Source organism: Ursus maritimus, unplaced genomic scaffold (assembly GCF_017311325.1).
Source record: "Ursus maritimus isolate PB19 unplaced genomic scaffold, ASM1731132v1 scaffold_35, whole genome shotgun sequence".
In the NCBI taxonomy this organism is placed as follows: domain Eukaryota; kingdom Metazoa; phylum Chordata; class Mammalia; order Carnivora; family Ursidae; genus Ursus; species Ursus maritimus.
In genome coordinates, this window is record NW_024426119.1 from 16,663,449 (window position 1) to 16,686,000 (window position 22,552).

General features: G+C 49.3%; 1 protein-coding gene across 1 annotated transcript in view; it reads right to left on the reverse strand.

Annotated features, from left to right (window-relative positions):
• The window catches only part of LOC103676852 (myocardial zonula adherens protein), an 85,587-nt gene that overhangs the window by 53,928 nt on the left and 9,107 nt on the right, over positions 1–22,552 (reverse strand). Inside the window, exons 2-5 of the mRNA XM_040620596.1 lie at positions 20,342–20,428; positions 7,565–7,720; positions 4,357–4,449; positions 964–1,077 (exon numbers count right to left, since the gene is read on the reverse strand). Of these exons, the coding sequence (XP_040476530.1) occupies positions 964–1,077; positions 4,357–4,449; positions 7,565–7,720; positions 20,342–20,428 (450 nt within the window). The remainder of the gene's footprint in view (positions 1–963; positions 1,078–4,356; positions 4,450–7,564; positions 7,721–20,341; positions 20,429–22,552) is intronic.

Here is a 22,552-nt window from a genome sequence, read left to right on the forward strand (position 1 = left end):
GGCACTATTGCCGTAACAGCTGTTACCAGACAATATTCGGTTCATGGGGAAGTGGATGATCCCAACACGACAATCTGTTTATCTGATAAGTTATTTACACAGAACCGGGAAGGACAGTAACAGCCATAGGACCTTTAAGAGGAGTGTAAAAAGATAAGAGCCAAATGAACTTGGAGGAGAGGCAGAAACTATTGTTTGCATATCTGGAAACTAAAGCCAAGGGACACTGTTTCTGGTGAATGTAACACTCTGTTCTGAACACGCTCAGGTTAATTTGCATAGGAGATGCAGGACTCCGTTGCAGGACAGGGTAAGAGCGGGTGGCACTGGCCTGGTGAGCTCCCAGCAAATCAGATTCCTCCCGAGAGCAATCCTCCAGAAGCGGGCTGACAACACACATCTGGAGGGTCCTGAGTCTTCCTGCTTCCCTGTCTGGGACTATGGGACATTCTTTGGCTTGCATAGGATTTCTTCTCTTGTGAGACAATTTCTAAATTAGGCAAACGTGTTTAGCAGCCTTTGGGAGTTCCCCGCCATGCATGACTACAGGGTGTCTGGGACTGAGTCTGCCTTTTCCGTGCCTGGGTGGAACTTCCCGCAACTAGGGCTGCAAGGAGCAGGGGCTGATGTGCCGTGTTAGGCACTGACACCTGAAACCACTTGGGCGCCTGCTGGAGAAAGGGACACCGCTAGCATGGAGCTCAGGATCTAAACTTCTGTTTTAACGGAGGCAAACACAGACTCAACTCGAAGGTTCAGAGCCTCCGCTTGGAAGCACTTCCTTTCACTTCCCTCACCTGTGTCCTGGCGGGGTCTTTACTGTGGCCATGCTTGGAGGATCCTGCATCATGATCTGAAGACATCCCATGACTTACTTTTCTATAGAGGCACGGGGCCCACCCCTGGTTAGGCGTGCCTGCCCCGTAACAGAGGGCACCCAGGCTGGCAGCGAGCGAGGAGTACCTGCAGGCCGATGGAGTCCGACGTTAAGGCTGAGTTCGTGGCGTTGAAACTGTCCAGGGCGGACGCCTGTGTCTGGATGTGATTCTCGAGATACTCCTGCTGAGCCTGGGAAGCCTAGACAGATGATGAGGTAGTTACACGAAACCATATACACACACAACGAGCCTCGGTTAGGCTAGAACCTTCTCCTGGTATTTCAAGTAGAGCTTAAGATTACAGAGTCGACATCTGCACGACCCAGAGGGGGAAAAGAAAAGAACACTGTTCCTTCATGCGTTCCCCCGCAGGGCCTCGCTGGGCCCTCGCAACAGGTGCGGCAGCCGACACACCCCCTTTCTATGGAGGAAACCGAATCCGAGGAGTCCAGGGATCTGCACACCAGCCGCTGGGAAGAGGCAGAGCTGGACCTAGAACCCGGCTGGAACACCTTCTCCTGCCATCTTGCTCTTTCTACCCTCCACAGAGAGAGCACACGTGGGGCGCACGCACTTCTCAAGCGCGGTTACGGGGCTCCCGCTGCTGCGGGGTGGTCTTTGTTGGGCGTGTGTGGTTGGCACGTTTGAGACGGTTTCCTCAGACAGCGTTCCCGCAGTCTCAAGCCAGCCCTTCGGGAAGCGCTGGCTATACCGCAGCGGTAAGGGCTGGGGTCGGCTCAAGGGGGGACGCCTGCGGGGTCCGCGGGCCCACCGAAGCAGCCGGCAGCGACGGTGCTGGAGCGGGCGGTGCCCCGTGCGCGGGGCCGGTGGAAACAGGCCAGGCCGGAGCAGCGCAGGCTCCCCGAGCACAGGAGAGCCGTGGGCATCGCGGGCGGGCCTGGAGCCGGAGCAGACTGTGCAGACGCTTCCGCCACCATTCCCGCTCGGGGGAAGGAGGGTGTGCACGGGAAGGTGCTGGAAAGCCAGGGGCAGACGTGCGTCGCCTGCAACTGCAATCCTTCGGCTTTAATTACAGCCGTTCGTGTGTCCGTGTCCGGCAGAGTAAACCTGCTCAAGCGGGTGAGGACTTCGCAGACCTCTCCCGCGGGCCGGCGGGAACAGGCTGGGCTAGGCGGCTCGTTCACACGCGCGCAGCCCTGTCACCAAGGCGCTGGCTGTGACCTACGCAGACCAAGCCGCGCACCGCCCAGCCCAGCCACGCTGAACTCGAAGGCACGACTGTTGCAACTGTGCTTCCTTCCGGCAGATATTTACCTCGATGGAAAGTGTGTCATATATACATGGGCTTGTTTTTCTTCAACGTTATGAATCACAAGTAGAAAAAAATTTTTTTTTCTCACGGGCATTAGCTTGTTTAAACCGGATGAATGTTATTTTTTCTTAAATTGGAAAGTAATACCTTCACACAGTTCAAACATTTACAAAATATAAAAGGTAGACACAAATAAATCAATCACTCCTGTCCCATCCGCTCAGATAGCACCTTGCCCGCTCTGCCCCTCAACCAAGAATCACCGCGGTGGGGGCGGCGGGGAGACTTAAACCTTAAGCAGACTCCACACCCAGCGCGGAGCCCAACGCAGGGCTCGATCCCACAACTCTGAGATCACGACCTGAGCCAAAATCAAGAGTCCGATACTCAGCTAACGGAGCTGCCCAGGCACCCCCTTCTTCTCTTTTAAATTCCGCGTACTCTATTGTAGAGTGGTAATTTATTTTACTTTCCCCTTCTTGATGGACATTTAGGTTTCCAGTCTTGTTACCACTGCAAACGACGCTTGATAACTAAACTCGTACGTAGGTCGTCTCACATGTGAGAGTTTACAGAATACGTTCTTCAGAAGAGAACCGCGAAGTCACAGGATAGAGTCATTTTGTAGATGCTGCCAATCGCGCTCTCTCGCAGGGCGATTCAAAATTACATCCTATGCAGCAATCTGCCAGTTCCTGCACAGCACTGCTAAGGCAGTGTCCTGTCCACTCCTACGGGGAGGCCAGTCTCATAGGTAACAATCACATCTCAGGATGGTTTTAATCGGAATTTCTCTTATTGAGAAGGAGGCAGAGCCTGCCGTCAGACATGTCAGAACTCTTCATCCTTCTTTTACTCGAAGTTATCTATAACAAATACTTTGCCTATTTTTAGGAGTTGTGGCCTTTTCTTCTTGATGTCTGTGCACTCTTTAAACACTCAGGAAATTAGCCTGTTGTCTAGGATAGGAAGGGCAGACCATTTTTGCTAGGTTTGTCACTGGACTTTGGTGCTTTTGCCAGCACACGTCTTTCATTTCACTGTAGTCAAAGTTACCAAACTTTTCTTTTGTGGTTCTTGGGATTTCACGTCAGAGTAACAAAAAGCCTTCTCCATCCCAAGAGTATAAAAGAACTCACACATGTTTTCTTCTGGCACTTTTAAGTCTCATCTTCAGCAGTTAAGTCTTTGATCTCTTTGGAATTCAACCAGATAGAAGTCTGTCATGATGGCATATAAGCTGTTCCCACAGCATATATTGACTGGTCCACTTTCCTCCTTTTATTTGAGTTGCTACATTTATCACATATCGGCATACATTTCTGGGCTTTCTTCATGGATGCTTATTTATTTGTCAATATGATACTGTCCTAATCTTTGAGGCTCTCTCAGTTTCTTGTAATATTAACAGAGCTAGTCTTCCTCATTGCATTTTTTTCCAGAACTTCCTCAACTCTCCATGTTTATTTTCTGTATACTTTGGAATCATCTAGTCCAGTTGTAAAAACAACATAAAATAAAAATCTGTTGGTATTTTTATTGGGTTACATTACATTCATACATTAACCTGAACAGTACTGACATCTGACAATGTTAGCACTTCCTGTCTAAGCACATGGTAGGTCTTTCCTCTTGGTACAGATTACTCCTAGATATTTGGTAGTTTTCTGTTGCTCTTATTTCTTCTTACCAGTTGTTGTTTTTTTTTTTTTTTTTTTTTTTTGTATATTGAAATCTATTTGTTTGTATCTATTAATTTTTTTTTACCCTACCTTACAAAATTGTTTTTTATAGGTTTTTTTTCACAGGTTCACTTGTGTTTTCTGGGTATATAATCATACAGTTTGTAAACAGTGACAGTTCTACATTTACCTGTCCAATTTTTATGTCTCTAAATTCATGTCTCTTGTTTAATTCCAGTGGCTAGTCTCTCAGCTACAATGTTAAATAGTAATAATGGCAGCTGGCTTCCTCATCTTACCCCTGACTGTGGAGGGAATGCTTTGAATGTAGAGATTATTCTTGCCACAAAAATATCCCTTTAAATAATAAACTTAATTCTGTGATGAAATTCCCTCAGTTCATTTAAAATATGATTCCATTCGCAAAGAACATCATAAACTCAAATATGTTCAGGCACCAGCCACTTGGAGTGCTAGACCCCACCACCCTCCATATTTCCAAGTCACTGAGATATGCACTTACTGACAATTCCTGGGTGAGCTGTCGAATCTTCTGTCTCATTTCGTCATAGTCTCCATACATTCGCTTCCTTACTTTTTCCAAAGTGGCTCTCACCTGCAGATGAGAGGAGTTTGAGATCAAGCTTAACATTTTCATGTGAAATCTGCTGAAACCCTAATGACAGGAGGGCCCCACAAAAAAAACAAACAAAAACAATTTTAAGAACATGACAGCTTAGGAGATGAAGAGATAAAATCACTCTTAATATCTAGTTAAAAAGGCAAGGGAATTATCCAAATGATACCAATTAATAAATACACATTATGATTATATATGATTACAATTATTAATAAAGGTTAATTACCCAAATAACAAGCTCCAAAGAAAAAAGAGTTTGTTGAAATTTCCTATCACATATCAAAACACATTCAGGCAGGATATACCCTTTTTCCTATCATGCGTTTTTGTAAGTAGGAAACTTCTAACAAGTCGACTCTATAAACAGGTGGCTAGGAGAACCAAAAAACCAAAACCAAAAAGCAAACTCTAATATCCCCTGTGTCTGCTCTGACCACCGAAGAGCAATTAAATGTCTGGAATATACAGTAGTGAAATACGTGTCTAGAGAGACCATAAATTTGAACATTAGTTCCTCAATCATCACCAATAATACACAAGGCACAAAATATAACAAAGGTCAGGGTGATCCCCTGAACACCCGTTCACACAACCACTGAAGTTTCTCTATACTAGCACTTCCAAAGGAGTAGCCAGGTCCTTAAAAATTTTATAAATAAAAACACAAAACCTTGACCCCATCTCCTCCCTTCTTCTGCTGCCCCTCTGATTGATGGAGAGCTCAGGGGTCCTCAAATAGAAAAGAGGTCTCAAGGGAGCCAGATGCAGAGAGCTCCAGGACTTCATCGCAGGAAGGCCTGGAAGGCAGCAGTTGGTTGGAATGAGGGGTGTGTAGGGGACAGCACGGGGGAATGTCACCTTGAAGCTGTGTTTGCACAGTTAGCGCATGGTTTTATATCAGACTGCATGTTTATTGGGGGTGACTGCATGCTGGTGACAATTTCGGCAGCAGGGCACAAGTCAAGGTGCCAAGCCCTCCCTAAACGAACCCTGATAACAGAGTCTACTTTCTTGCTGTTATCTACAATCATTTTGGGGAAAATGGGGCCCAAAACACAACTCTTCACTCTGGGCAGACAGACCGTCTTTCACGGTGGCCCTGAGTTTACGCTCACGCTGCTCACCAGCGGGGAGTGCACTGGCTCTCATGCAGGGTGGCAAATACTGCAGGAAGCCAACCAGGCAGAGTCACTCATGGCAAGAGGACCAACAATCCCATAAACATGCTTAGGGACAAGCAGGCCAGGGATGGATCTGAAGTCGGCTAGAGAAGGTGGGACCTGGAAATTAATTTTAAGTTGCAGGTCCCCGTGGAGGCTGGGAATTCAGGTCAGAACCACCCCTGTGCCCTAGGCACACGTCATCGCTGGCTCACAACCAGCCTCCACCTGCTGCTTTTGTCTTGGGCAACTGGCGACTCTCAGCTCTGCTTCCGAGGCCTGCCTCTCTGAGGCAGAGGAGAAGGGACTATTTCCATGAGAAAAATACTGGCGGCTAGGACTGTTCAAGTTGCTTCTATTTAGGAAAATCAGGAATGAGACACTCTGAACGATTAAAAATTATATTTGGGGAGTAGGATGACTGGGGATTTGAGGCTGGGGGTTGTCACACTCGTCCTGTGCTTTTGCGTGTGTAGTTTTGCCTTTTCTTCATTTTCTCTGTTAAGCATTTATTATCATTTTTAATATTTTAATTATGTAAGTATCCAAATCTTTCAGGACACATGAAAGAAGATGCCCGAAACAGTTATTATTTTTAATACTCGATATGAGATGTTCTTTTAAAAACTCCATACAAAGGCTGACAGCATCACTTTGCGTCTTCTCTGCAAACACACCAAAAAAAAGCTGGCAGTTTCGACTTTAGGGGTCCCTTCCCAACCTCCACAATCCATACAGGAAAAAATGGAAGTCCACAGAGAACAAAAGCTTGACTGGGCCAAGCACAGAGGTGGACGCTGAACTGATGTCCGGGGGGTAGCCCACTTGCCCCACGCTGCTCTGCTTCTCACGAGCACTTTCTAGTCCATAGGCCGGTGCTCAGGCCCCAACGGTGTCAGAGTAACTCATTTCCTCTCTATCTAATCACACTGATTTGGTCAACAAGGGCATTGGGAAGCCAAAGAACCAAAAAGAAATGGAGATAAATGGAGAGATGGATGGATGGATGGAGACGGATGAAAAGAAAAAATTTCGAAGGAAATGTTCCTTAACAACTGTTCCGGTTAAATTGTAGAATTACGGATGGTTTTGTTTTCTTATTATACATTTTTGTGGTTTCCAAATTTTCTTGACAGTGTGTAATTAAAAAGAAATGTAATACTAAACACAAAGAAATGACATCGATTGGCCTGAGATGGACAGTGTCTACAGTGGTCGACTTCTCAGCATCTGTTTCGACAACGAATTGGTCTGAACCAGCCATAATCAATCCCATTCCCCTCGCCAGGGGATCCATCCAGGGATGGAACTGGGAAGGGGCATGTGACCCAATCCTGGCCAATGAGACATAAGAAGCAGCCTGATAAAGGGCCTCTAAGAGGAAACCAGACACGAGTGGCCTCTTTTCTTCCTCCAGACACCATGATATTTTCAGATGATGCCATGAGCCTGAGGCTGAAGGACAGAACCAAGGGAAACTCAGACAAGTCGGACTGTGCCTGGACATGTCCTGGCGAGAGCCCACCTACCCCTACGCTTAATCCTCACATGAGACAAATTTCCTTTTCGAGTTGCCATCTCTGTTCCTTGCAACCAAATGTACACACTTTTTGAAACTCGTGTACTGGGCCTGGAGTATCCAACACAATAATCAAAAATCACTTAAAAGGCATGGAAGAAGGGGGTCATTTGGTCTCCCGGGCATCCCTACTCAGTCACCTCCAGCAGTTCACTCTAGACCTCGCTGCAGAATTACATCTCCACCTTTAACATCACCGTGAAGATACGTAGAAACATTTCCATCCAAGAGGGTCAGGCTGGGAATTCTTCCGAAAGGCCTTAACACATTCACGTCAATGCTTCCAACACCACCGTCTAGCACGCTACAAAAGGAGTATACACAAAACAATAAACATGCTTAAATGACTCACGTCTCTGATGTAGTTCATCTCTTCTTTCAGCTGGTTGGTGGACCACCCGTACACCACCATTTCTTTCTGCTCGTTTGGGTCTGATCTCCGCACCACGCCGTAGACAACACCCTGAGGAAGTTTCCTGGTTGGCTCCCCATTGCTTAGGTCAGGGTGCTTCAAGAAGGGAGAAAAGAGGAAAGAAAAATGACTGTTTAGGCCTCATGGGAGCAGCTGTGATAAGAGGTGCACTGCGTATGGCCATGCAGGCTGCGTCGGCACTGAGGAGCCCGGTGGCAAGGAGAGGCCGGCGAAGACCCAGCCCCCTCACCCTTTTCACACTTGTATCTGGCTTGGGCCAAGCCAGCCTTTGCCCTAGAGGAAGGGCATCTTTCTCAAATTCCTACTGAAGCCCTATCCACCCACCTAATAAGAGTGCATCTGCAGGGCCCCACTGTCCTGGACAGGCACCCTTCTCATTCTCAGGAAGGTGCCAGATGGACCTGTGTTGTCCCTCATGACAAGAGCAAGTGTCGGCACTCTCACAGTCCTGGTATCCTGGTAACACTGCTGCCCCTCCACCCCCCACAGCAGTTCCTCCGGGTGCCTTCAACCTCATCGCTAAATACGTCCCTTGAAATGCACGAGGTTGAGATATTGGAGGAAGAATGTTGGCTGCCCTCTGGCAGCCAGATTGTCCCCTGAGGGTTAGGACCAACCTGGAGCCAGCTCTGAGCAAAGGAGGGGGGAGTGGTGAGTACACAACCTCTTGTGACCATTCCTGAAAGGTTTCTGAAAAGCCAGGCAGAGGCAGCATGACTTCACTCCAGAACAATCTTCCAGCACCTTAATTCCTTCACCTAAAGCACTGACCAGTGTTGAAATGCAAACACCCTTGGGAAGGGGTAACATGTCCAAGTCCTAACACACCTTTACAGAAAGAAGGCTCAAGAAGCCAGAGAAAGGGAAATTAAGAAGATTTATCCATAAGCCAGATATGCTACTTAGTACATTTAGTTTTGTTTTTTTTTTTTAAGATTTTATTTATTTATTTGACAGAGATAGGGACAGCCAGCGAGGGAGGGAACACAAGCAGGGGGAGTGGGAGAGGAAGAAGCAGGCTCATAGCGGAGGAGCCTGATGTGGGGCTCGATCCCATAACGCCGGGATCACGCCCTGAGCCGAAGGCAGACGCTTAACCGCTGTGCCACCCAGGCGCCCCTGCACATTTAGTTTTTACAACCACTCTGTGACACAGAGATGGTCTTCTCCACTTGATAGCTGAGAAAACCAAAGTTCAGGGAGGTTCAATAGCTTGCTTCCAGCCACACATCTGGGTTCAAGACCAATTCTGTCTGACACGAAGTAAACCTCCCCGCACAGCAGGGTTTGTTAGGTGCAGGAGGACAGAGTAAGAGCCCCCATGAGGGAGAAGGAAGGGCAGGACAAAACCAGGGGCTGAGACTTCATAGACAAACCAGCCTACACCCAGTCTTCCCTGGGGCTGACCCTGGTACCTTGACGATCACAGTACAGAAGCCTGAATTCCATAATGGCAGCTCTGCTCTCCCACTAATCTTTTTTTTAAAGATTTCATTTATTTATTTACAGACACAGAGAGAGGGAGAGAGAACACGAATGGGGCGGTGGAGGGCAGATGGAGAGAGAGATTCTCAAATAGACTCTGCTCTAAGTGCAGAGCCCGACGTGGGGCTTGATCCCACGACCATGAGATTACGACCTGAGCCAAAATCAAGGGTCAGATGCTTAACCAACTGAGCCACCCAGGCACCCCTCCCACTAATTTTTAAACCACCTTTGCATAAATTCCTTCCATGCACTTGCAAAATATTTTTGGCATACAAAACTGTAATTTGCATTTTAAAATCATTCATTTGTGGCAGAATAAAAAGTTTATAATCCCATTCATTTAAAGTTTGTCAGTCTAAAAATATACATGACAAATTATTAACAGTAATGAACTCCAACAAGGGGACAATGTGGTGGGGGAGGGGTACTGGGTATCAGAACATCTTTCAATTCTTTCTTTATACCCCTTTGTATTCCTTGTCTGTCTAGGATGGGAGCTTTAAAAAACAAAAAAACTAGAAAACAAAACACTCATTGCTTCCCACCCTTCTGTACATATTTGGCAAGAGGTGGGATATGAGGGGGTTGTGACACTCTGTTTTTGCTTCCAGAAAATGATTCCATTTGAGGCCTTGGCACTTGGGTCCCCACAGGCACCAATGCAACTCTTGAAATCTGTGCATCCGTTTAGGTGAAGAGGCTGTTCGATGGCTCTTGGTGGGGTGACAAGCTGGGATTCCAGACCCCGGCTTTCCCAGACGTGTAATTAGGAAGAGGAAAAGCTCTAATGAAACTCCCCGCCTACCAGGCAACAAAAGCTTGCTCCTTCAGTCAGACTCCACCCAGTTCCTGAAAAACAAGATGATGAGGACAGGAGGCTTCGGTGAAAGGCATTTCTGCAAAGCAAGGGCTTTCCCAGATGGGCTGGCTTTCAGGAAAACGCTCAGGTGGCCGCATAGAGGACCCTGCCTCCCTGCCCAGGGGCAGGACGAGGACCAGCACACAGTGGAAAACACACACAATGTCACGGACAACACGAGTCTGTGAAACACGGCTCCAGGGGTGGTGGCTCTAACAGGGACACACGTGGAAAGAGATCGAAGACCCATGAAGTGAAGAACAGTCATTTCCGTACTCTTGGGTTTTGTTTTTAAAAGGTATGTTTGTGTGTATAAAACATCTAGAAGGATGGAATCCAGACTTTTAATGCCAGTGGCCTCAGTTAAAACAGGGTTTCATTTTTTCCTTTAGGCTGTCTGATTTTTAGCCAGAAAAAAAGGGCATTTTTGACTAACTTTCATTTCACTTTTCAAAAAACTAAAACTAAACCATCACAAAGCCAGGGACTAAATGAGCCCAGAGAAGGGCCCGGCACAGGGCCACCCGCACGGGCCGTTCCACGCGGAGCGGGTCCCCGAGGCAGAGCAAGTAGCAGCTGCATGGCCATAGGGAAACGGAAGGAATGTGTAGGAACAAAGAGCAGGGGGCCCGTTTTTGTTGTCTGTTTTATTACGCAGCACCCTCCCAGGAACCCTACCACGTCAACATCATCAGTTCTTCAAGGTGGCGACACTCGAGTGCCCGAGTCCATCTTCCCAAATCTAAGCTCTTCCCTCCGACCACAGAGTCTTCAAAATACTTAAGAGTCAGGAGTGAAACTGCATCTCACGTCTCCCTGTGGCAGCCCAGACCTCAGGGGCAGGGAAGCCAAGAGCCGGGGCCCCAGTCCGGTCGGGACCCCTGGGAAGATGCAGGCTCAGCATGGAGAGGCTCCTGTCCAACCTCCTGGGCTCCATCTCCCCCCCACACCCCCTTTCTGTTCCTTTATCCAGTCAACCTCTCCCTTGTCACAGGCCATTACACGGGCCATTCCCTCTGCGTGTAGTGCCCACTGCTGGGCTGAAATGTCTCTCCCTCAAGGACGTCTTCACTCACCCTTCCGACTGCTTAGGTCTCCACACCTTCACCACAACCATGACAGAGTGACTGTTGTTACCACCCCGTACGTAAGGCTCGCCTATCCACTGGGCCTTGTTGGTCTTCTTTTCCATCATCATCCCTGACAGCCAACAGCGACTGACACTTAATGAATTTCTCAAGAAGTATTTGCTGGAAAGGGAGCTTTACAAGTTGGAAGAAATTCTGGGGACTTTTCCAGATTATGTAAATATGGTCCAGCAGAAGGGACATCCTCTGCTCTTCTTAGATGGAGGGGCAGGGAGCTGATGTCTGCCCTGGTCATAAAATCTCTCTCCAGAGGAGTTGCAAAGGAGCCCGACACTGCTATCATTCTGACAAAATGTCAATGGTTTTGGTGAAAAACTGGAGAACACAGAAAAAAATGGAAAGAGCTGACATGTTTAGCACAGTGTCTGTGGCGGCATATTTTTCCTCTCAGGTCCTTCAAAGTATCTCCCTATAAGATAAATATTAGTTTTTTAGGCATGATAACAGCATTGTGATTGCATTAAGAGATAGCCTTTATCTTTCAGAGAAACATGCTTAAATATTTATGATATCTGGGATCCAGGGCGGAGGAAGCGGACGAGAGCACAGAAAGGGCAGGACTGAGCCTGGGCTGAGGGCTCTGCGGCTGGGTGAAGGGTCAGTGACTCATCACACCAGTCAGCCTCCTTTTGTATATGTTTGAAATTCTCTGTAATTAAAAGTTGGTTGGTTGTTTTTTTTTTTAAACTTCTTTCTAATGCTGCTTGGTATTAAAATATCAAATTCTTAAAAATGTACTAGGCCTATGAAAAGCCTCCTGGGCAGGAAACAAGACGAGGCCAAACTGCCTCGAAAACCAAAGTCCTAACAAATGCCCGAAATGAAAAGAAAGTCGGCGCCACAGAAGGGAGAAAGTACCAGCCAACTGCAACGCATCCTGTAACCCCCGCGTGACATGCGGCGTAATTAACAACAGGCTAATCAGAGAAACAGAGACTCTCTCCGTTAAACTGTCCCCTGGGATGTACTCATGTAGTGGAAAGTGCCTTGGAAAGAAGGAGAAACTACAGAAAAGTAACTCCACCTAAATTCCTGCCGCAAGGGCCTTACGGCTGCTGGAGAGCCAGACCGTACTTTCCAAACCCCAACTCAGAATGTATGATCTTACACGAGATAAGCTCCGTAACGCAGGGACGGGATCTGCCGTAGTCACCGTTTTATCCCCAAACTCAGCATAAAGAGATGTTCAATAAACATGTTCCGAAGGAAGGAGGGAAAACAGAATATTTGGAATCGGGTCGATGTCAGAAGATGTGGAGCACCGGTCATCCAAAACCCTGATCTGTGCAAAGGAAGAAAATCCTTTGGCCAAGAAGGGTTCTCAGCGAAGAAATCCCAGCAGACACACACAGCTTAACATAAATCCAAACTGATGGCGGGAGACTGCCACAGCCAGCCCCCGGCCCCAGACGCCAGGACGGGCAGCCGGTCACCTGTCCGGTCTGCCAATACGCCTTAGACGGACCATCACGTGAACTAAATGACGTGCAAACTAGAAGCCAAGTCATTTCCCAAACTTCTTGCTTTGAACCTCTTCTTCCAGCCAGAGGGCAGCAGCTGACCCAGGGAGAGCTGAGCACGGAGCCAGGAGCGTCCCACCCACCTTGCAGGCAGAGGACCGCACTGTCAGGAATGTGCTCTGACCTGTCTGACCCGTGTGTCCATCCCAGCAAATCGGGAGTCCCGGGTCATGACTCATACTTGACACTGTTTCGTCTCCTTGTGACGAAAATGAACACTACAGCCAGCCTGAGAGGCCTTCCCACAGCCTGGGAGACAAAAAGGGAGGGGATAGGCAGACCAGTCTCCTCAAAGAAATAGGTATCTTTGGCTTATTAAGGTATTTGTTATTTCTGAGAATCTCACAGACCAAAGGCACCATTTTAAATAAAATAATACACTCCTGCTTGCACAAAGATCAGTCATTTTTAACGCTTAAAGAGAAGGAAAAGAAAAACTAGCCAAGCAGAAATCCCAAAGAGAGTTCTAATAATGGTATCCTGATAGGAGGTAACTTCTTAAAGCCGTTACCCTCTAGCTGCTATGCAGACAACAGCTGGTTAGGCCCAACGAGCCCAGGGAGAAAAGAGAAGATTATCTGGAGAGCAAAATCAAGAACTTCTTGGCTGGAACCCAGTCACATAGTACACACGTCAGGTAACCTTGACTGATAAAACACAAATATCCTCCAGAGACCTTCCCTGATAAGAGAAAGTGGGAGAGTTGACGTTCCCATGGCAACGCGGCCATGGCGCAGACCCAAGCTGGAAGGGCGAATCCACTAGCTGCGTGGCCTTGGGAAAGCTACTGCCCCGAGCTTCAGCGTCCCAAACAGGACAAGGGGGATACCACCCCCCACTTCAGAGGGTCACTCTAGAAATACAGAGAAGAGGATACTTAAAACCCCGCGGAGGCTGCCAGGCATCCCAGGAGCTACTGACAGATTCTATTATTCGTGGTAGCGTCTTCCCGTTTCTGAGTATCTGGGATCCTGCTGANNTCTATGCGTCTGTCTGGATGTTTCTGTCTGTCTGCCTCTCTCTTCTTGGGTCTTTTTGCTGTTTGTGGTGTCACAGCCATCAGATCGGCCGTGACAGTGAGATGTTCACCCCTCGACTGGCCTTGTTGCTCTTCCTAGGGTGACAATCACAATCTCAGGAGGTCAAAAAATGGAGAAGAACTGTGTAGTCCTGTGGGTTTGCAAACGGTACCCCAGCCGCCCTAGTGTCTGAAAGCCACTAGGCTTTCCCTCCTTTACTGACAGACTTCCATATATGTTCAGTTGAAGAAGGAGTTCCACAGCTAAAGAACCTTGGAAAAACACTGACTCCATGCAATAACCTACATTTGCTAGAAGAGAAAACTGAGGCCCAGAGATGACCTGCCTGGCCCGACCTCCATGGTGGTGGGTGAGGGAACCAGCACCAGGACCCAGGCCTCTTCCCATCCTCTTGGGGCTGCTATCTCAGAGAGCACACGGAGTCCTGCACGCCATCAGGGCAGTCCCAGCGCCGATCCGAATCCTGGCAGCACACTCCCTCACCTGGCAACAGCCCGTGCTGTTGTATAAACAGTCACGCCAAGGACAAGGACTCAGCACGCTTACTCATCCAGGGCTTTTAAGGGAAAGGGGACTATAAAGCTGAATGGCAAGGGTTTGCTCCTTTGAAACATTATACTGGGCTATGAAAGTTCCCAACTTTGCATACATGCACACGTATCTGCTTTCCTTCACTGGAGTTCTTAAAGATCTAAAGAGAGACCGCTTCTGTAAACCACAGGTCACTAAAGGACACCCACGCTGGTGGGATGTTAACAGCTACTGAAAATATCATCTGCTTCGGGACACCTGGGTGGCTCAGTCAGTTAAGTGTCTGCCTTTGACTCAGGTCATGATCCCAGGGTCCTGGGATCGAGGCCCACGTCAGGCTCCCTGCTCAGTGGGGAGCCTGCTTCTCCCTCTGCCTCTGTCTGCTGCTCCCCCTGCTTGTGCTCTCTCCCTGACCAATAAATAAATAAAATCTTAAAAATATATATATATCATTTGCCTCAATTTACTTTGTCGCTTTGCAAAAGACTTCACGATCACATGACTCAGAATAGCAGGGCTCAAGTCGTGCTCACTAAAACTCACGTATGCAGTGATACCCTGATTTAGCTGATAAATATGTAATAGCTGGTGTTAATTCTCTTACTGCTGTGTGTGTGTGTGTGTGTGTGTGTGTGTGTGTCTAAGAATACAGTGAATGGGTAAATACGTTCACAAAATTCTTTGGAAATGATGGGGGTTAATTTCAACATTATCTACACCAATTTGAATTTTAATGTTCAACAATTTTATAAACATTCTATTCCATATTTATCTCTTCCTCAGTATGAAATGTGTAACCACAAACTGAGAGCACTTCCTCTCCCATATTTTTAATGATTTTTAATATATAAACAAAAGCCCACAGTTAATTTATCTGAATTAATATAATTTCAGATAGCATTCTCAAAGAAACTAGTTTTGGGCTGAATTGTGTCCTGCAAAAAAAAGTTATGTTGGAGTCCCAACCCCCGGTACCTTCTAATTTGACCGTATTTGGAGAGAGGGCAAATTAAAATGAGGTCATTAGAGTGAGCCCTAATCCAGTATAATGGGTATCCTCATAAAAAGGAGAAAATTTGGATACACACACACACACACACACACACACACAGCAGGAGAACACCACATGAAGACTAGGGTTAGGCACCCACACACCAAGGACTGCCAGAGCCACCGGCAGGTGTTAAGAAGCAAGGAAGGGTTCTTCTAGAGACGGCAGAGAGAGCATGGCCTTGCTGACCGACACCTTGATCCCAGACTTCTAACTTCCAAAACTGTAAGCCAATAATTTCTGTTGGTTAAACCATGCAGTTCATGGTACTCTGCTATGGCAGCCCTAAGAACTAAAAAAACAAAAATAAAAACAAAAAAAAAAATCATAAGTCATTCTTGAAGCACCTACTATGAGCAAGGCAGAGAACTGGGCTCTGGGAGACAAAATAAAAAGACATCACCCATTGCAAACGGCCCTGAGGGAAATACTTATGAGGAACAAATGCAAGAAAACACAGCCCTTCTCGCTGGTCATCGGGCGATGGGAATGCGAGGTGCCTCACGAGGCTCTCACGCAGAGAGGGTGCGGTCAGAACACCTAAAGGTGAACACCCAGGTTCCATTCCAAACTGTCATGCCCCTAGACCTTTCTGGGGATGTCTATTCATATAAATGATCCAGATTCATATTTTTAAATACCAAAATAATGGTAATGTGCTATTGAGACACCTGTATTCTAAAAATACCACACGTCAAGAACACGGAAAACTGGCCTGGCCACCAGCAGGACAGGACTCAGGAGGGCAGAGCCGACGTGCCGGGTGAGCACCTCCCCGGAGAAGCTGGCTCCGAGCCAGGAGCTCTCGGAGGTGAAGTCTGCAGAGCGAGGAAGCAAGGCCTGAGGACCCGGGCAGAGAGATGCTCAGGTTTACGGAGAAGGACATAAGGACATCAAACAAGATGCCATGGGCACAGCCCAGGAGGAAGATGTGAGACAGGCCGTTTCAGGAGGGGGAGTAACTCCCAGAAGGCCTAAGGGAGAGAAGCAAAGAAGGGCCACTGTGCTTGGCACTGGAAGGGCTGAGATTGGCCCTGAGTCACTGCCTCTCTAATCAATATTACAGGTCACTTTGGGGGTTCTTTTCATATATGAGCTCACTTACTCTTTGCAACCAGGCACTACTGTGCTGCCTTTAAAGATAAGGAAACTGAGTAGCAGAGAAACGAAGTGTTTGGGAGCTTACCTGTGGCCTGCAAAAAGCAGTCTCGGGTCAGTCGGTACCTTCTAGAAGAGAAGGACTAAAAGCAGCAGGCAGGAATGGCCTGCCATAAGGGCAGGAAGCCTCCCCCGTACACCCTGGAGCCCAGGACTCCAGAAAAAGACGCCTCTGCTGTGACTGCCTCCAGAAGTCTCCCAACACGCCGTCATGAAGCTGGGCAAAATAGAGGGGGAGCCACCCCCTCCCCTGTAAGGGGTTCCTGCACGGTGATTTTGGGAAGAGCGCACAGGAGAACGGCCCAACTGGCAGTGGCATGCATGTGTGGCCAGCTGCCCCACGGAATCCCAGGTGCTCGAAACACACTAAGGATCAGCCGCAGCAGCGGAGTCGAAGAATCAGGCCCAGGCCTGCCCTCCGTCCGCTGCAGCTCGAACAGGCTGCTGGGTAATGTCCCACAAGCTCCGCCTCCTCGGACGCCAATCAGGCCTTTCACATCTTCCCACTTCCCCATCCGCGCCAGCTGTGATGCGCCCCCCACCCCCCCGCCTTTGCCCACCCCCGGCCCCTCCCAGAAACCCAAGTCCCCTCCACAGGGAGGGTCGTCCGGAGTTCTTGGCGCCCTGCAGTTTTGTAGGCTACCACGTCCCAGGGAGGGACAACAGCGGTGAAGGCACATCACGTGGCACCTTCAGGGCCTCCGTGCCCATGCCTGACCACTGACCCCAGTGACTCAAACGCGGGAAGATGGCCAGGACACGGTGGCAAAATCACTCCGGACAGCCCCACGGCTACCACCAGTACCTTCTAGTGCAAGCACCACCCGAGGACTTCAGTCCCGGGGAAACAGCCGGCCCCACCCTCCTCGCCTCTACCCCAGTGCTTCCGCAGTGAGTCACCCACGCAGCACGGATGGGCGCTGGCTGCACACCTGGTCCGCCCGGCAGCGTAGAGGCCTCCTGGCGCGCGCTCTGCCCCCACGGCTCCTGCCCGGGGCTCCTCACAGCCCTGGGGTTCCCCGCACCCACAGGAGGGGGCCGGGAAAACGGGGGGACTCTGGCCCCCACTACCACTTTTACCCAGTTCATACACAAGGGCTCATGATAAGATTTGATTAAAAAAAAAGGGGGGGGGTCCTATGGCTTTGAAAAGTTTGAAAAGCACCGTTTAAGACAAATGGGCAAATCAAAGTATACAACTGGGTTACCAACGGCCGCTCGATATAGAAGAGCTGCCGTGTTTCCTCGGGAATACCGGATCCCTCCTAGCGGTGACGTGCCCCCCGGGGCCTCACTGCCGCAGAAGCCCTTCATAAACGTCTGCCCAGACACGCGGCGTGGGTCTAACTCCAACAGACCAGACTCCCCACTTCCCCTGCCGCGCACCCGGGGACAGTCACTGTGGCCTTTGTCCTGTCCCTCCCTCCAGCTTGCGCCGCTTCCTCAAAAAGTGCTCCTTCTAATTGCTCCTGTGGTAAGCAGCCCGTGAGCCCCTGGACACAGCTCAGGTCCAGTCCCCTCAAAGGGACAGAGAGGGCAGAAGGGACACCCCCGCCCCCAGCAGCACAGCACCCCACTCCATCGAGTCAACAACACGTGTCTGGCGGGATGGTCTGGTGATGAGGGCTTACCCCCAAACTTTTTCTTCGGAGAACATTCAAAGCAACACACAGGCTGAGAAAAGAGTTCAAAGTGCCATCACAAGGAAGAGAAGGAACAGTTATTCAAGAATATCTAAGACGTGGTTCATATCCAAAACTGTACAATTATCCCAATAGGAATTTACAGATTTTTTTTCTTTTTTTTGAGCCCGGATCTAACCAAGGCTCTCTCATTATATTTGATGTTAACTCTCCTTAGTCTCCTTTCGGCCACCTGTTTTTGCAGAGTGTCCCACATGTGGGGTTTCTTTGTTTTCTGATGATTCGATGTAGCTGAGCAAGTTTGGCAGGAGTATGACACAGGAAGCCCACAGACCGGGCGGCCCCCCACCGCGAAAGCTAGATGGAAGCTTTGGGTGAAATGCTGGCTGCCAGACTGCACACTGCGCCTTCAGAGCCAGGAAGTAACCAGCGAGGGGGTACTCGGGGAGCATGCGAAAGAACCATTCCACAATAACCTTCCACCAGCTAGCCTCTGCATCCACTGATGGACCGACCTGGACAGTTACAAAATAGAGATCTTCTGAAGTTATCAGCTGAAGTTCCATAGAATAGTTTTCCCTTTTTAAAGCTCTGATATTACTGTAAACTCATGAGTCTGTTTTTTTATTATTATTCAACACGTCAAAACATATTACTGTCTTTACTTTTTGATGTTCACGTTGTTCCAATCTGGCCAGTGCAGTGAGACCCCCTTTGAACCGGCTTCTGGGTCCTTTGCTATGACCACCTCCCCCCGCCCGTGGAAGTGCCCACCTCGCTCTCCGGCTCGAGACGTCCCAGGTTCACCCTGGAACCAGCCATTTTTCTGGATCCTTTGGTGGGACCCATCCTCACTCCTTAAGCAGATAAGCAACTGTACCTTCTCTCAACCTTGTTCTCATCATATCATTTTCCCTCCCCCCGTCCTCCTTTCCCTGTCACTCATCATTTGAATTGGCACAGACAGCTCTGCCCTTGCTAGAAAGCGGGGAGAAGGAGGGCGTAAGGGGAGGAGAGACAAAGACCAACACAGTAAATTTAAGGACATTATCAACCATGTACCACTCAAACAGGAGCTTCCTCTTTTTACAGGTGGCCGCGTCAGTGGTCAACTCCAGAGCAAGTCTTCTCATTGTCTCATGATTCCATTTACAAAACTTCTATGATCACGTATCCTATCATTTTACTGCTTTATTCTATGCTTACAGGAAAGATATTCATGAGAAAGATTGCTACCTGCCCCGCCCCCGGCACTCCTGTCCCCTTCTCTTGCTTTGTCTCCATCGGCACTTATCACCTTCTAAATTCAGAAGGCTTGATTTTTCATTCTCCTTCTCCCCCGACTAGGAGGTAAGTTGTGTGAACAACAGGCACGTCGTCCTCACTGCTTTGTTCACCGCTGGACTCAGGGTGTCGTCCACTGTAGTACACTACAGCCGCGTGCACGGTGCCCAGGACACGGGACGTGTCCCTGAACTATTTGTGAGCCAGAAAAATGGCTTGCCCGGGACAAGAGGCCTAGAGGTGAGCGGCCCCGCCTATGCATCTCCCGGCCTCTGCTTCAAGGTCACCCCCAGCAGTCATTCCCTTCCCCGTGCTCCCATAGCCCTTCTCGCCCTTCCAGATCCTAACACTAAAACCACACACCGACATTGCTCACAGGTCTGTCTCACCTGAAAAACTCCAAGCTCCTCTAAGACAAGGACAAGGTCAGACTTATCTTCGCGGCCCAGCACCTAGCACAGAAGCTGGCACAGAAATCTCTGCTGACCTCCTCGGCCCTCCAGCCAAGCGCCCTTGCCCTGCGCCCAGGCTGCCCGCTGGGCTCGGCCTCTCCAGGCGGCCTTCACTGTGAGCTGGGCTTCTGCCTCCAGCTGCTGAGAAAGGCTCGGCCGCGGGCAACTCACAATGGGCCCTTTGAGTCCACAGGACTGGGCTCTTTCAGGAAAAACTCGTTCCCTGCCACAGCACCTGTCACTAAGGCCAGCGTCCCTACAGCTTTGAGGCCACACAGAGCCAGTGTTCACCAAGAAACAAGAGCAGGGGCAGGAGGCCGACAGAGCCAGCCAGGCAGGACGGTCTGACTTCTGGGAAGATGGAAGATGGGGTGGCAAGGTCGAGAGGGCCTTTTCATCAGCAGAGTCACTGCCATTCAGACTCTGTGAATGGCCTGGATAGAGGGCGGGCGGGGCATGGGGTTAAAATAAAAGAGTGAAAAGATGAGAACTTGTCAGAGCTTTGCCTCAGAGACGGCTTACTTGTTCTTTTCCTTCGACCTTCTTTTCACCTGGCTCTGAGGCTGGACTCTCGGGGGGTACGGTCAGCCGCAGTCTGCAGACATTTGCCTAGGAGAGACGGAGAGGAGAAGCCAGTTATGAAGCCGCCTTTGACGCAGAAAGAGCTGGGTGACCTTGGGCTTCTCAGAGCCTGTTTCCCCCACTGAGCAATGAGGTGATCGTACCAACAGCAGAGGGGACCCCGAGGATAAGACCAGCCTTCGCCAGCCCAGAACAGGCACTCGCCACCTTCCTGCTCGAAACAAGGACATTACCAAGTAATTGCACAGCATTCGAACATTTTTTTTTTTTAATGGCTCAGCTTCCGTAACAGCACGTGCGGAATGATCGTCGCTCACACGCATAGGTCCAAACACACACCATGAGGTCTGTGCTGTGAAGGGGCTTTCTCTGGGACTGTATGTCGAATCTTTCTCCGACAGACGTGCATAAGCACAAAGTTTTTTACAAGTCCATACCCTCGTGTTCACAGCAGCACTATGCACAACAGTCAAGGCGGGAGCAACACCACTGGCCATCGATGGCAGAGCGGATAAATGAAATGCGGTGTCTATGAGGAAGGGAATACTACCCGGCCTTACCAAGGAAGGAAATTCTGACACGTGCTGCGACATGGTTGAACCTTGAGGACATTATGGCTAGTGAAAGAAGCCAATCCCACAAAGACAAATACCGTATGACTCCACTTATACGAGGTCCCTAGAAGAGTCAAACGCATGGGGACAGAGAGCAGAACGGTAATTGCTAGGGACTGAGGACAGAGGAATGCAGAGTTATTGTTAAGTAGGTATGGAGTTTCAGTCTGAAAAGATAAAAACATTCTACAGATGAATGGTGGTGAAGCTTGCACAACAACGAGAATATACTTCATGCCACATGATGTCTATTTCACCCTAATGTCACAGCCTGGTCCTGCTGTGACTTCCCAGGGAGAAGTGATCGGGCCACTGGAAAAGCCCAAAGAGGGTCCCAGCAGCATGCAGAGTACCCAGCCCACAGCCATGTGGGCGTGACTCATGGGAGTGCTGCTTGTCCCTCTTATGGACTGCACTGTGTCCCCCGAAAATTCCTATGTTGGAGTCTTAACCCCCAGGACCTCAGAATGGGACCCTATTTGGACACAGGTCTTTACAGAGGTTATTAAGTTGAAATGAGGTCATTAGGGTGGGCCTAATCCAAAATGACTGATATCCTTACAGGATAGGGGACTGGAAGACAGACACACACATAGCGAGACCACCACGTGAACACGCTAGAGAGAGAGGCCTACTCGCTCCCACACGGCCCTCAGACGAAACCGACCCTGCCAACACCTTGATTTTGGACTTCTTGCTCCCAGACTATGGGATCATAGACGTCTGTTGTTTAAGTTACCTGGCTGGTGGTACTTTTTACAGCAGCCCTAGCAAATTAATATATCGCCAACCTCGTCTGAAGGGTCACGGGTCTGCACTGGTCCACAGAGCAGCCTCTGAGCAAAACTGCCCTGCAGCCTCGACACCCGGAATGCGACGGGATTATAAAGACCTTTGAAGTCCAACCTGCCGGTCTAGGAAGGAACTCCCACACGCACCCGTGTACCTGGCAGGTGGCCGCTCAGAATGAGGACAGCATTTTCCACGCACACGTAAGAGAGCCCACTGGGACCTGTGTTAGCACCACCATATACACTGTCACCTCCCTTCGAGACACCCCATTTTGCTCCCTGATACCTCCACCTTCCTGATGATGAACTTACGTGTTCCCTCAGAACGCCTACCTAAGGGACCCGAGGTTGCCCTCAGGGACGGCAACAGAATTCCCCGTTCTCTACACTGGCCTCCTTCCCTCTGAACCTCTTCTCCTCTGGATTTAACAACCCCAGCTCTTTCAGCTAAATGAGTTGGTGTCACAGTCATTCTCCATCCTCACTCTCCTGTGGACAAGCATCATCCCCCGGGGACTCCAGGGCTCTCACTGGCCCTGATGTGGCCAACTTTGCACCAAAGCTTCAAAGCTCGCTGCTAGTCATGCTGGCCAAAGACAAACCACCCATTCCAGCTCGGAGGTAGCGCTCTTAGCTGAGAGGCAAGAGCACGGATGCGCATCCCAGTTCCTCCAGAGAAAGGCAAACCTCTGACTTGGGACCACCTGGACTGATCGAAACCAGCGGGCATTTGCACAAACATCAAA